Raw genomic sequence first — 16166 nt, forward strand, 5'->3', positions numbered from 1 at the left:
GCTTTTAACTTCAATGTCATAGAGGGTTCTGTCTACATTTTCCTCCGTGTGACTTATGGATTCAGGTCTGATATTGAGGTCTTTAATTCACTTTGATCTGACTTTTGTGCCTGGCGAGAACTAATCTATTGAGTTGTTCATACCATATGGCTAAAAATGATACATTTGCTTTTCAAGTTATTTTCCTTACCATGCTGTGTTATTTGAGTATGCCCAGGAATTGTCAGCAAGTTATTCTATTAAATTAACTGAGATTTAAGGATGTATACTGTTTGAGAAATAGAAGTGCCATATCCTACCTGCCACCAATGTAAGAGATGAATTTAGAATTTTTTTCACACGGGGTTTAGAGGATAGAGTAACTTGAGCTGGGACCAAAGCCTTGCTTACAGGTGGGATACAATGGTGCAGGACTGAAGGATGGGGTTCCCATCCTTGCAGGATGTGGCTGATTGGGTTGCAGGACAAACAGGGTTAGATAAAAATATTTTATAATATTCTTGGTCTACGCTTTGGAAAACCTGACTTTGAGCTGGGTAATATCAGATACTTCTTCCTGTTATTTGGAGACATCATGTACTTACTGTGAATTGATGACTTGCAATACTTCCTGAAGCATCATCTAGGAGCACATAAATCAGAGTCTTCTGGTTACTTGTTAAAAATTTAGACTCTGAGTGCAGAGGGATAGTACAGTTAGCAAGGGTACTTGGAGAGTAATAGATAATCCTTTATTTTTATTGTGGTCATGTGGTGAATTGCCCAACTAAATAGATAAAATTTATTTTATGTAAAATGTATATCAAAAGAGTAAATTTTAAAGTAAATGAAATGTAATTGAATTTGTAAAAATTATCAAAATGATTGGGACTATTAATATTCAGAAACGGTCACTTAAATATAAAATAGCCAAAGTGTGTGAATTAATAAATTGTGTAATCTCCGTGATTCTCTCTCTCTCTCTCTTTCTCTCTCTCTCTCTCTCTCTCTCGCTGCCTGCGTTCAGTGGACTCAGGTTGATCCCCCCCGCCTTGGGGCGGCCCATGTCATGGGCAGAGGAAAGAGGAAATGAGGGCCACAAGGCTGGTTGATGATCATTTGTCATTTATTCCTTTCTCCCTACGTTTCTGTTCTAGTCTCACTAAATTACCCATTCTAGTTTCACACTGTCCCTCATTCCTGTCTCCTCCTGTCTCTCCTGCTCATCTCTCCTTCTCGCAGCCTCATCTCTCCATGTGCCTGCTCCTGTATTCTTCCCCTACATTCTTCTCCCTCTGTACCTCTTGCTAGTCTCTCCATGGTCCATCTTTCTGCCCTGCTCTCTCTCTCTAGTCTCTCACCAATGCTCCTGCATTGGGGGTAGCCACCACACCCCGTCTGGTAGAACTTTCAACATATCAAAAGCCCTTTCTGTTCATCTATCAGGCTCAAGGGTGGAAATACTACCTAGCGGTGTTTCTCCTCTCCTTAGTCCAATAACTTAACATCTTAATTATACTTCTTTTTTTTGTCTTTTTTTTTCATTAGTGAAACACCATGAGGTACAGTTGTAGACTTACAGACTTTCGTGCTTGGGGCTCAGTTATGCAATGATCAAGTATCCATCCCTTCACCAGTGCCCATTCTTCACCACCAATGATCCTAGTAAGCCTCCCACACCCACACCCACCTCGCCTCTGTGGCAGGGCATTCCCTTTTGCTCACTCTTTCCTTTAGGGTGTTGTAGTTTGCAATAGAAGTTTTGAGTGGCCATCATGTTCGGTCTATAGTCTACTTTTAGCATGCATCTCGCATCCCAAGCGATTCCTCCAAACATCCTTGGTGTTTCCTTCTCTTATCTGGGCTGCATTTTCCCCCAGCATCTGAGGCCAGAGCAAACCTCCTGGTACTTATCTCAATTATTCTTGGGTGTGCGACTCCCGTTCTGTTACTTTGTATTCCCCAGATGAGTGCAGTCTTTCTATGTCTGTCCCTCTCTTTCTGTCTCATTTCATTTATCATGATACTTTTCATGTAGAGCCACTTGTATTTAAATTTCATGATTTCATCTTTTCTAACATCTGTGTAGTATTCCATTGGGTAGATGTACCAAAGTTTCTTTAACCAGTCATCTCTTTTCGGGCACTCGGGTTTTTTTCAAATTTTGGCTATTGTGAACAGTGCAGCAATAAACATAGAACTCAGATCTCTACCTAACACCATGTATAAAAGTAAGATCAAAATGGATTAAAGACATCAACATCAGACTGGAATCCATAAGGTACATTGAAGACAAGGTTGGCAAAACCCTCCATGACATTGAAGCTAACAGTATCTTCAAAGATGACATGCCACTGGCCAAGCAAGTGAAAACAGAAATAGATAAATGGGACTATCTTAAACTAAGAAGCTTCTGCACCTCAAAAGAAATAGTGAACAAAATACAAAAACAGTCTACAGAATGGGAAAGGATATTCGCCCAGTACCAATCTGACAAGGGGTTGCTATCAAGGATATACAGAGCATTGGTTGAACTCCACAAGAAAAAAGCATCCAACCCCATCAAAAAATGAGGCAACAAAGTGAACAGAAACTTTCTCAAAGAAAAAATCCGAATGGCAAAAAGGCACATGATAAAATGCTCCATATCACTAATCATCAAGGAGATGCAGATCAAAACAACAATGAGATATCATCTCACACCACAGAGACTGGCTCACATGCAAAAGAACAAAAGCAACCGGTGTTGGCATGGATGTGGCGAGAAAGGGACCCTCCTTCACTGCTGGTGGGAATGCCGACTGGTTCAGCCCTTTTGGAAAACAGTATGGACGATTCTCAAAAAATTACAAATTGAGCTCCCATTTGACCCAGCAATACCACTCCTGGGAATATATCCCGAAGAGGCAAAAAAGTACAGTCGAAATTAATTATACTTCTTAATATTTAGTTATTTTTTGTGGACACACTAAGAGATACATTGAACTTGTAGGGTGGCTATCTTGGGGAACATCTCAATATAGATCTCAGATTACAGTGTTCAGGCCAGATTAATCTTTCCTAACCCTAGCAGGAACCTACTTCAGTTATTACTTTTTAGATCATGACAGAATTTGTCCATGACCATGCTCTTAAATTATAGTGAAGTATTGTGGCATCTTGGCCTTGCCCATTTCGTTCGAGTCCCTCATCTGGACCCTGCTTTTGGAAGTAAGGGAAACTGAAGGTTAAGTCGAGAGAACAGATGCCCACAGTGAATATCATTCAGAGTCAATTAACTCCCAAATTACAAAAGCATAGAATTAACTGCCTTCATGTTTCTATACAAAAATGACATTACTCTGAATTAACTATGCAGAGGACTTAAGGAGAAAAGAAAAGCAATATTTACAAATTAAGAGAGAATAAAGAAAGAGGTTACAAATAAACACAGGAATGGGAGCACTGTGATGGGAGTAACCCAATAAACCTAAACTCCCTGTGACAAGGCAGAAAGGACAAACCAGTGTGTCCTTTACAATAACTTACTTAGTAAACTGTTCTGGTTATTTCCTTCTCATTCACATGTTTATAATAAAATTCCAGAATACCTACATTTAAAATTCATAAGAAATAATTACTTTTACAAACATAGTCATGTTCATTATTAATTAGCATGAATATCTGAATTTGACACCTATTCTCTCATCTACTTTTATGAGAGTAAGACAGATAGGGGCTGGAGCAATAGCACAGAGGTAGGGCGTTCGCCTTACAAGCGGCCAACATGGCCGACCCGAGTTCGATTCCTCCGCCCCTCTCGGAGAGCCCGGCAAGCTACCGAGAGTATTCGATATGCCAGACACAGTAACAACAAAGTCTCCAATGGAGACGTTACTGGGCCCGCTCGAGCAAATCGACGATCAACGGGAGGGCCTTTACCTTACCTTTACCTTAGACAGATAGCAGACCAGTTAGTTTATCTTGGAATTTATTTAAGTAACTTGATAAGATGGGTACAAATTCACTTCAGTCACCCAGTATCTTCATGTTAAAATAATCATCTTAATTTTTATTACAAGTAATTGTAAAATGCTATTCTATACAGAGTTATGCCAAGTGTGTTATCACATTTTAATTCTTTGAAAATTTATAGTGTATTTGACAGTCTTTCAACTAGCAAAAAAAAGTCTGTAAAAAGACATTTCCTTTCTCAAAATACCCTTGATAAATTGTAGTTATCTTCTACTGAACAAGTATAATTAGTTACCAAAGGTGAAATATTTTTATTAACTCAGTGAATTAATTTCATAATTATCCATTCATTTTCACAGTTTTTTGAATCACTAAATTTCTTCTAAAAGTCTTCTCTGGGTGCTTAATTAAATGGTTTGCTTCTTGGGTTTATATAGTGAATACTATTGTAATAACATATATTTGCTCTACAAATACTTATTGAATTAATTGAAAGAATGTTCTTCATTTAGGGAACCTGGGACCCCTTCCAATTCTTTTCCTATTGGACAGGATTACTTTATGCAAATAACAGAGAATTCTAATTTAAATCAGATTTAAGCAAAATGTAAGCAAGCAATCCAGAGGTTGGCAATTTTTAAGCATAGTATGCTAAGTTTACAATTTTCCAGCTTTTGTGCTATTTTGTATGTTGGTAATGGCAATCAAGTACAATAACTTTGTACAATAACCAAGTACAATAAATGGTACAATAACTTTATATAGAGACAAAAATATCTTCAACTTCTTTGACTAAAAACCCCTTTCCAAAGAATATCATTCTCAGATCTTGTTGACCAGAACTAGATCGTGTGTCTATTCCCAAAGTTTTCACTGACAAGGAGAATGAGGCCACTATAAATAGGTCAACCAAAATAATGGTAACATTCTTTGAGTCAAAAGGGAAGGGAGAACCCCTCAATTAAGTCAGAATAGCAAGCATGAGACAGAAAATAGTGATCAAGAATATTTCTATAGGGGCTGGAGCAATAGCCGATAGGCGTTTGCCTTGCACGCGGCTGACCCAGGTCTGATTCCCAGAATCCCATATTGTCCCCTGAGCACCTCCAGGAGTAATTCCTCAGTGCAGAGCCAGGAGTAACCCCTGTGCATCTCCAGGTGTGACTCAAAAAACAAAAAAAAAATATTTCTATAAATGTGAAGAGGCTATCTTTTTAATTTTTCAAGCAACTCAGTTCAAGACAGTGCTTTTATACTAAGGATATATGTATACACACATGTGTGTATATATATGTGTGTATGTGTGTGTATATATATATATATGTATATCATTATCACTATCACCCCGTTGTTCATCGATTTGCTCGAGCGGGCACCAGTAATGTCTCCATTCATCCCTGTCACATGCTAGTGTAAGCCGATGACATATTGGGAGCTCTTGCAGGGTCAGGGGAATAAGGACCATCATTGTTACTGTTTTTGGCATATTGAGTATGCCATGGGTAGCTTGCCAGGCTCTGCCATATGGGCGGGATACTTTGGGTAGCTTTCCAGGCTCTCTGAGAGGGATGGAGGCTTTTGGGGCAGCCTCTAATCACCTTTACAGGTGTCCCCAGTCAGGCATATATGTGGGCAGGAGACTCTCGGTGGCCTGCTGGGTTCTCTGAGAGTGAGAACTAGACAATAAGAGGTCAAATATATTAATAATAATTAATATATTATTAATTAATCAATATAAAATAATGGAATGTATTAATAATATAAATAATAAATATTACTTTTTTAAAAAACATTTCCATCAGTTCATTTGTTTAGTTATAATAGAACTAAAATATGGTTTAAAATAAGCGTGTTCCAAAAATAAAATAAAAAATTGGGTTTTTTTAAAAAAATAATGAAGAGGGAAGTAAGTGTGCACCAAGGCAAGAATAAAATAGAAAATTGTCATGACTTCATACTTTAAGGGTACCTGTTGATTAGCTTTGTGAAATATCCCAACCTCTCACCTAATGTACCCATGAAGTTTTTGTGTGTCTACTCACTGTGCTTTAATGTCTCTGTCAACTTGAACAATGGCTCAAGTGCTGGGAAGCAAGGGTGAGGGAGCAATAGCAATATTGTATTGAATAAATGGCCAGCCTATGAGCTCACTTGAGGCTACTCCAGTGACCGTAAAGCTTAAAATAAATAAGAAAGCATGTTTATGACTAGGTTTATCAGATTTATGTAACAGCATAAAATTCATGATGTAATAGTTTAAACTAGATAACATGTTAACTGTGATGCATTCATTAATTCATAATATTTTTATGACTATTACTGATATGTGCCAAGTACTTGAATATAGTAATGAAAAAATCAGTCTTGTTTTTCAGTCCTTTTTCTCATAAATATTTTCTCATAAATATTTTGCCTAACCGATGTTGCTGTTGTCCCAAAATTCCAAACGGGATCAGACCACCGTCTTCTTCGTGCAAAATTCTACCTCACAGAACGAGGAGAAAAGAATGCAAGGTTTAAGAAGAGGACTCCCAGAACAACCACCAACTGGGTGCTCTTTGGCTCTATTGCGGCAACATGGGAAGATACCGTCATTGACAACATTGATGAGGAATACGATCGAATGATTCAGCACCTCCATGATTGTGCAAGGAATGCCAAGAGAGAGATAACCACAAAAAACCGTCTTTCTTCGAACACTCTTGAACTTATTCGCCAACGTGGCTTGGCACATGCCTCAGGCAACCACAAGCGAACATCCGAACTGGCAAAACAGTGCAGAGAAGCCATCAAGGATGACCTCAAAAACAGGAGAGCAGCAGTACTGGTAGATGCAGCAGAAGCTGGGAAAAACATTCGTAACGCCCGCCTGTCCTTCACCAACTACAAAACCAAGATGACTGCCCTCCGACATCATGATGGATCTATCACATCTTCAAGAAGGGCAATGGAGAAGATTATTCATGACTTCTGCTCAGATCTCTTTAATAGCCACATCCACTTGCCCACATACCACATACCACAAGATGGATATGTCGTTCCCAAAGTTCTCCCTTCCGAAATCCAACATGCCATCTCGTCGGTAAAGAAACAAAGAGCACCTGGCCCAGACAAGATCAGACCTGAACACCTGAAGAACTTACCATCAGTACTCATCAATATATTGGCTCGACTCTTCACACGCTACCTGTCTGAATGCAAGGTTCCATCCCAATGGAAAATCAGCAGGACTGTACTACTATACAAGAAAGGAGACATCCACGACATTGGCAACTATCGCCCAATCTGCCTATTGTCTGTCATCTACAAACTATTCACTCGAGTCATCCTGAATAGGATTAGCAGAACACTAGATGAAGGACAACCATGTGAACAAGCTGGATTCCGAAAAGGATTCAGTACCATCGACCATATCCACACAATAACCAAGCTCATTGAGGTATCTTGGGAGTTCAAGATGCCGCTCTGTCTAACGTTCATTGATTTAAAGAAGGCCTTTGATTCTGTTGAGACGGAAGCGGTCATGGAAGCCCTAGCCAATCAGGGCGTACAAACTCAATACATCAGGATCCTTCGTGAGCTCTATTGCGAATTCACTACCAAGATCTCACCATTCTACAAAGAAGTAATCATCCATATCAAGAGAGGGGTTCGGCAGGGTGATACCATTTCACCAAAACTCTTCAGTGCCACCCTCGAGAACATCATGCGACGACTGGAATGGGAAAACATGGGAGTGAAGATAGATGGTCGGCAACTACACCACCTCCGCTTTGCTGATGACATCGTTCTAATAACACCAAACATCAGCCAAGCGGCACAAATGCTGAACGACTTTGACCGTGAATGTGGAAAGGTCGGACTACAGCTGAATCTTATGAAGACAATGTTTATGAGAAACAGCCTTGTTCCTGATGCTCCATTCGCTCTCAACGGAATCACCATCTCCGAATGCAACAGTTATATATACCTAGGTCGAGAAATCAACATGATGAATGACCTGGCACCTGAGTTGCGCAGGAGGAAGAGAGCGGCTTGGAATGCCTTCAAGAGTGTTGAAGAAATAACTAAAAGGACAAAGAACCTCCAGCTACGAGCACATCTCTTTGATTCCACTGTTCTTCCTGCATTCACATATGCCTCAGAGACCTGGACCCTACGAAAACTGGATGAGAATGCTATTCGGGTCTCTCAAAGAGGAATCGAAAGAACTATGCTTGGAATATCACGATTCACTCAAATGAGAGATAGAATCCAGAGTTCTGATCTTCGTCAACGCTCAAGAATCAGGGACGCTGTCTCATTTGCCAAGACATCAAAAATCAGATGGGCTGGACACGTAATGAGGTTTATAGACAACCGCTGGACTAGAGCCATTACTGATTGGATTCCACGGGACATCAAGAGATCACGTGGACGCCCACCTATAAGATGGTCAGACTTCTTCGTCAAGACCCTAAATGATCGGTTTGAGGCTCTGCATGTTCCTAGAACGAACAGATACCATTGGGCTACGCTAGCACGCAACCGGGATGAATGGAGACGTTACTGGCACCCGCTCGAATAAATCGATGAATAACGGGGATTGAGTGATTAAGTGATTTTTGTTCCATGATAGGAAAAGACATTCCTAAAAGAGTCATTATGTTTATTATTGATTGTGGGATAGGTTTCATAACAAATCCTTTGAGAAGAGATGAGAATTTCTTTGTGTTCACATGGAATATATTGAGAATGGTAACCTTTTTTTTTTTTTTTTTTTTTATTTATTTTATTTATTTATTTATTGACTCACTGTGGGAAAAGTTACAGAGCTTTCGGGTTTAGGTCTCAGTCATGTAGATACCAAACACATTTCCCTTTATCAATACTCATTTTTAACCCCGAACCCCAATAGACCCCCACCTCCCACCCCTCCCAATTCTTTGTGAGGCAGATGAGTTCTAGTTAATACTCTATCTACTTTGACTAGATAGATTATTTCGATAGAAGATGCACAATTATTGTTTAGAGTTTACGACCCCCCCCCCCAATCAGACATGCTGAAACAGCGTTGTGAAATGATTTGCTTTCTACAACTTGGTTTAAGAATAAAATGATGTCACGCGGATTGCGGCCGCGCAGTTTTGAATTTCTGCTATTTTACTTATTGACTCTGGAAGAATTTCTATTAAAAGTTAGCTAGTTAAGAGATTGGTTTCTGTGCCCTGGAGTCGTGGCTGTGCCGGAGAGCCGCTCGTGGGGGGCAGCTGGCGACCTCGGTGGGGCGTGGGGGACGGCCCACAAAGCCCCCCTTCCCATGAGGTCCCCGCCGCTCCCCCGAGCCCGGCTCAAACCCGCTTTCCACAAGGCTCCCGTGCGGCCGCCATCTTTCTTTCCAGAGAGGAGCGGGCGGGCTGGTCAACGCCCTTCCCCCTCCGGGCAGGCTTGGTGGCGCGGATCAACACAAGTCCATTTGCTTTTCTGCTCCAAGCGGCTGGTTCTCTGTGCTAAGTCCTTGTGCCTCCGGGGCCGTGGCCGTGCCGGAGAGCCGCTCGTGGGGGGCAGCTGGCGACCTCGGTGGGGCGTGGGGGACGGCCCACAAAGCCCCCCTTCCCATGAGGTCCCCGCTGCTCCCCCGAGCCCGGCTCAAACCCGCTTTCCACAAGGCTCCCGTGCGGCCGCCATCTTCGAGAATGGTAACCTTTTTAAGAGACATTTGAAACGACTTCATGTTAGAATGAGCAGAATGCATTCCAGCAATTGAAAGGTCTGCATGTGTTGGGGGGAGCAGTGTTATAATGAAAGATTGCATGTTATTACCCTCCTCCTCCCAAGTAACAGAATTCAGGCAAGGCAGTATAATTAGGAGTGGAATAGAAGGTCTAATAGCAGCAGTCTTCAGGACTAACTCCTTTCTCTGTGCTCACATGCTACTCCAAGTACTTCTGTAAATAGAAAATACTTTGCCTTTGAGTACCTTCGGATCTATATTGCACTTATTCAGCTTTTGCTATGGTGTGAAAATATTCATAGTGTTTAGTACTAATAGTCAAAATACTTAAATGAATGTTGCCTTAGAATAAGTGCATTTAAATCAAATCTGAACTTTATATACTATGAATATATCACAACAGTCTTAGCTTCTTCCTTCCTTCCTTCCTTCCTTCCTTCCTTCCTTCCTTCCTTCCTTCCTTCCTTCCTTTCTTTCTTTCTTTCTTACCAGTCACAGTTATCACATGGCCTTGACTCTGTTACTGGTACAGCAGAGAAAGCTGCTCCTGCTGCCATTACTTCTTGGTCCTCATGGTGTTGAGTCAGGCCCAAATCTTCTTGGGCTGCAAAATTAGGGGCATGTATTTCTTGCCACAGTGTGTGAGGAGGAAGCTCATCCTTGTTATACAGGATTCTTTCAACAGAGTATAGAGAAAAGTAGGGATCAGATTTAGAACTTCGGGGAATTTACACATGAGATTTTATGCTTAAAACTATTAAGGTCAGTCTTTGAGGATGATGGACTTTGTTGAGTCTGATGACTGACTGACATGGCTGACTTGGCCTGAGGGGATGTTGAGCAAACCCAGAGGTTGTGAGTAGGTGACCATACTACCTGTAAGGTAGGCACAGTTATGCCTGAGGGTGACTCCCAGAACTATAAATATTTAGACTGAACTAAAAAGAGCTTGTTTAGTAATGCTCTTCCTATCAAGAAGAGTGTAGTTTCAAGCATGCTTGCTTTACATTTTAGCATCAGAATGGTTTCTCTGCTTTAACAGGTATAGATTAGTGGGAAATTTAGTTTAATTAACCTTAATATTATAGCAAGATGGCAGTGTTAAATATGTTTCAATTACGAATTACCAGAATGACCTTATAAGTAGAAGCTTCATTTCAGGATTTTTGAGGAAAGTTGATACTAATTCATATAACTGAAAATTTACTCTGAAAAAAAATTACTGAAAATTGGCATTGGTTAAGCACTCCAAAGACCTTTCATCCTTAAAGTAGGAGAAAATGACAGTGTTGCTAATGCATGATCAACTTCCTGTATCTGATTTTATAGTGCAACTTTTAAAATTAATTTAACTCTTAAAACTTGGCTTGCAAAAGTATTTTATTGAAGTTTTAATGTGGAAAAAAAGGTATACTTTAGTTAGAAATCATGTAATTTTAGTTGATTTTTTTTTCCTTTCACATTTTGGGCCACACTCTTTGGTGCCCAGGACTTACTCCTGGCTCAGCACTCAGGGATCAATCTTGGTGGGCTCAGGGGGCCATATTGGTGCAAAGGATTGAATGGGGGTTGTCGGCATGTAGGCAAGCACCTACTTGCAGTACTATCATTGTATCATTGTGTCCCTCAGCTTAACTAATTTTATAAGCATAAAAGGCAGAAGTATTGAAAGCAATCTAATAAAATCTACCTTGAGCTATTTCATACTCCCCAACTCTCTGTTGGGGAACAATACTATAATGCTCCTCACCTTGTGAGTAGACTTTTCTAATGCATACTTAAATCTTTCTTGATGCTGAAAAGGTGATTATTAGAAAATCAACAATACGTAAAGACATTAAAACATTAAGATTTTTAATATGTTATAGAAACCATTACAAGTAACATTCTTGACACTCAAGCTTGTTGAAAACTTTAAACTGTGATTTATTAATTTCCATTTTCATATATTCAAGCAACAAAAGCTTTCAAGGTGAAATATGAGTGGACCAGACTTATAATTTATTTCGTATACGTGGAAAAAGTTAAAAAACCTGAAATGTAATTTTTAAGGTGACATCCTTTTATAGGAAAAATGAAGAAAATATTTAATATTTTCTTTATATTATATTATGCATAATATATTATTGTAATATATTATTATAATATATTATTGCAACTCTAATTTTATAATAGATTATAGAAAGCACAATATTATCAAAAACAATATTATAAAAAACAATCAATGATCAACTGTTAAATAATGTATAATACTTTTTAAAATATAGTTTACAGGGACTGGAGAGATAGCACATTGCCTTGCACGCGGCCGACCCAGGTTCGATCCCCAGCATCCCATATGGTCCCCTGAGCACTGGCAGGAGTAACTCTTGAGTGCAGAGCCAGGGGTAACCCCTGTGCATCGCCAGGTGTGACCCAAAAGGCAAAAAAAAGTAAAAGTATAGTTTACATCTCCTTTCCTCTTTAAAATTAATATTTAATATTTTGTGTGTATGTGTTTAAACTGAAAGTACATTATAACAACTTTAATTATTCTTTTGTTTCGTAAATTTGAAATATTTTATAAATCACCAAATTTCATTTTAGAACACAATTCTTAATAACCATGTAATATAGCAAGAACATTAAACTGTGTATTCAGTTCGTCCAGAGCTTATTGTAATTAATTACTTATTGTTGTTTTTTTTGTATAGGTTTTAGATATTTGCACAATGAGAATGAATCTAAATACACCAGCCAGATATCTTTATGATTTGTATGGCAGAAAAGTTAAAGATATTTCAAAAGGTAAGTGATGAATATTTTATAATTCTTTGATAGATAATTTTTGGGGGGAGAGGTGGGTTTCGAGCCACATAAGGCCATTGTTGGGGCTTATCCTAGGTCTGCAACTTAGAAATTGCTCCTAGTAGTTTTTAGGGGACCATATGTGGTACCAGCAATAAAAATCTGGATGACTAGCATAAAAGCCAAGTACCTTCACCTTTTTACTGTCTCTCCAGCCCTTGATAATGTTTTCAAAAAAGTTATTTACTTAACATTTTTGAAAAGGAAGACAAATCTTATAACAGGTAAATATGTTCTTCAAACTTAAAGGGAAATTATTTGAGAGATCTTTTTCTTTTCCACTTCTTTTAATTTGGGGGCCCTACTTGGCAGTGCTCTGGTGCTACTCCTAGCTCAGTACTTGAGTATCATTCCCATTAGTGCTAAGAGGACCATCATCCATGTCAGAGGATCATGTGGTGCCTGGAAATCATATCTGGGGATCCTGCACACAAAGCATGTACTCAAGCTTGTTGGGCTATTGCTAGACCTGCTCCGGGGGACATTTTGTTTTAGCGTGTCTTAGTCCTTTCTGGGCTGGAGAGATAGCACAGTAGTAGGGCGTTTGCCTTGCACGCAGCCAGCCCAGCTGAGCCAGGTTCGATTCCTCCGCCCCTCTCTGAGAGCCCGGCAAGCTACTGAGAGTATCTCACCCGCACGGCAGAACCTGGCAAGCTACCAGTGACGTATTCAATACGCCAAACACAGTAACAACAAGTCTCAAAATGGAGATGTTACTGGGCCCGCTCGAGCAAATCGATGAACAACGGGAGGATTGTTGACTGATGACTTCACTTAATCACTTAACTTCCCGTTAGTCGTCAATTTGCTCGATGTCTCCATTTGTCCCTGTTGCGTGCTAGTGTAGCCCAATGGCATCTGTTCGCTCTGGGATCATGAAGAGCCTCAAACCAATCGTTCATGATCTTCATGAAGAAGTCTGACCATCTGGTAGGTGGGCGGCCACGTGGTCTTTTGACATTCCGTGGAATCCAGTCGGTAACAGCTCTAGTCCAGCGGTCGTCTTTAAATCTCATTACGTGACCAGTCCATCTGATTTTTGACACCTTGGCATATGAAACAGCGTCCCTGATTCTTGATCCTCAACGGATGTCAGAACTCCGGATTCTCTCTCTCATATGAGTGAAACGTGATATTCCAAGCATAGCTCTTTCTATTCTTCTTTGGGAGACCTGAATGGCATTCTCATCCTGTTTGCATAGGGCCCAGGTCTCTGAGGCATATGTTAATGCAGGAACAACAGTGGAATCAAAGAGATGTGCCCGGAGGCGGAGGTTCTTCATCCTCTTAGCTATTTCTTTGACGTTCTTGAAGGCGTTCCAAGCCGCTCTCTTCCTCCTGCGCAGCTCGGGTGCCAGGTCATTTGTCATGTTGACCTCTCGACCTAGGTACACATAGCTGTTGCATTCGGAGATGGTCGTTCCATTGAGAGCGAATGGGGCGTCAGGAACAAGGCTGTTTCTCATAAACATTGTCTTCGTAAGATTCAGCTGTAGTCCGACCTTTCCACACTCACGGTCAAAGTCGGCCAGCATTTGTGCTGCTTGGCTGATGTTTGGTGTTATTAAAACAATGTCATCAGCAAAGCGGAGGTGGTGTAGTTGCCGACCATCTATCTTCACTCCCATTCCTTACCATTCCAGTCGTCACATGATGTTCTCGAGGGTGGCACTGAAGAGTTTCGGTGAAATGGTATCACCCTGCCGAATTCCTCTCTTGACATCAACGATCACTTCTTTGTAGAATGGTGAGATCCTGGTAGTGAATCCGCAATACAGCTCACGGAGGATCTTGATGTATTGGGCTTGAATGCCCTGATTGGCTAGGGCTTCAATGACCGCTTCCGTCTCAACAGAATCAAAGGCCTTCTTTAAATCAATGAATGTTAAACAGAGCGGCATCTTGAACTCTCGAGAAACCTCAATGAGTTTGGTTATTGTGTGGATATGGTCGATGGTGCTAAGTCCTTTGCGGAACCCGGCTTGCTCGCATGGTTGTCCTTCATCTAGTGTTCTGCCAATCTTATTTAGGATGACTCTGGTGAACAACTTGTAGATGACAGACAATAGGCAGATCGGGCGATAGTTGCCAATGTCATGGATGTCTCCCTTCTTGAACAGTAGTACGGTCCTGCTGGTTTTCCGTTGGGACGGAACCTTGCATTCAGACAGGTAGTGAGTGAAGAGCCGAGCCAGTGTATTGATGAGTACTGATGGCAGGTTCTCCAGGTGTTCGGGTCTGACCTTGTCTGGGCCGGGTGCTGTTTGTTTCTTTACCGACGAAATGGCGTGTCGGATTTAAAAAGGGAGAACATTGGGAACGACATTTCCATCCTGTGGAATTTGGTATGTCGGCAAGTAGACATGGCTATCGAAGAGATTTGAGTAGAAGTCATGGATAATCTTCTCCATTGCCGTTCTGGAGGATGTGATGGATCCATCAGGACGTCGGAGGGCAGTCATCTTGGTCTTGTAGTTGGCGAAGGACAGGCTGGCGTAACGAATACTTTTCCCAGCTTCTGCTGCATGTACCAGTGCTTCTGCTCTTCTCTCTTTGAGGTCTTCCTTGATCACATCTCTGCTCTGCTTTGTGATCTCGGACGTTAGCTTGCGGTTGCCTGAGGCATGCGCCAAACCACGCTGACGAATTAGCTCAAGAGTTTTCGAAGATAGGCGTTTTTTTGTGGCTATCTCTCTCTTGGCATTCCTCGCACATTCATGGAGGTGCTGAACCAGTCGATCGTATTCCTCGTCAATGTTGTCAACAATGGCATCTTCCCATGTTGCCGCAATAGTGCCAAAGAGTTCCCAGTTGGTGGTCGTTCTGGGAGTTCTCTTTTTGAACTTTGCAGCCCTTTCTCCCCGCTCTGTGAAGTAGAATTTTGCATGAAGGAGACGGTGGTCCGATCCTGTTCGTAATTTTGGGACAACAGCGACATCAGTCAGGCAAAACCATCAATTGAATATGATGTGGTCTATTTCGTTGTGGAATCGTCCACCAGGAGACTCCCATGTCCAACGTTTAGATTCTGCCTTCTGGAACTGTGAGTTACCATGAATGGTCTTGGTCGACATGATGAATGGTCTTGGTCGACATGATGAACTCAGACAGTCTCTCACCCTGTTTGTTCCATTCTAGGCCATGGGTCCCGATGTGAAGTTCTTCAGCTGATCTTCTCGGTCCTATCTTGGCATTAAAATCACCCACGATGATCTTGTAGAAGGTGTGGTCTTCTTTATAGAATTTCTCCAGCTCCATGTAGAACTTCTTGATTTCTCTTTCATCATAATGAGATGTTGGTGCGTAGACAACGATGATAGAAACTGCAGGCAGTGAGCCACATCTATTCAAATGTAAACGTCCGATTCGGGTTGTTAGGCATTTGAATGAATCAATGCTCTTGGCCAAGTTTGTGTTGACAAGGACACCAACGCCTCCGACACCTCTTTTATTGCATGTTCCGAGGAACAATTCTTCTCCAGTGTCGAAAACGGCATGGTGAGATTCGTGCCTTCTTGTCTCGGTCAGACCAATGATGTCGTACTTGATCATTCACGCTTGTACCATCAGGTCCTCGATGGATGCATCTGATGCTAGCGTACGTGCATTGAAAGTACGGACAATCATTTTTGTCTTCCTTCGTTGTGGCAGCCTAGTTTGGCCTTGAGATTTT

The 16166-nt window shown here is 41.1% G+C and overlaps 1 protein-coding gene across 1 annotated transcript in view; it reads left to right on the forward strand.

The window, feature by feature from the left end:
* The window catches only part of DCDC1 (doublecortin domain containing 1), a 509452-nt gene that overhangs the window by 88948 nt on the left and 404338 nt on the right, over positions 1-16166 (forward strand). Inside the window, 1 exon segment of the mRNA XM_056135538.1 lies at positions 12340-12433. Coding sequence (XP_055991513.1) covers positions 12340-12433 — 94 coding nt within the window.

This window comes from Sorex fumeus, unplaced genomic scaffold (genome assembly GCF_029834395.1).
Source record: "Sorex fumeus unplaced genomic scaffold, SorFum_2.1 ptg000007l, whole genome shotgun sequence".
In the NCBI taxonomy this organism is placed as follows: Eukaryota; Metazoa; Chordata; class Mammalia; order Eulipotyphla; family Soricidae; genus Sorex; species Sorex fumeus.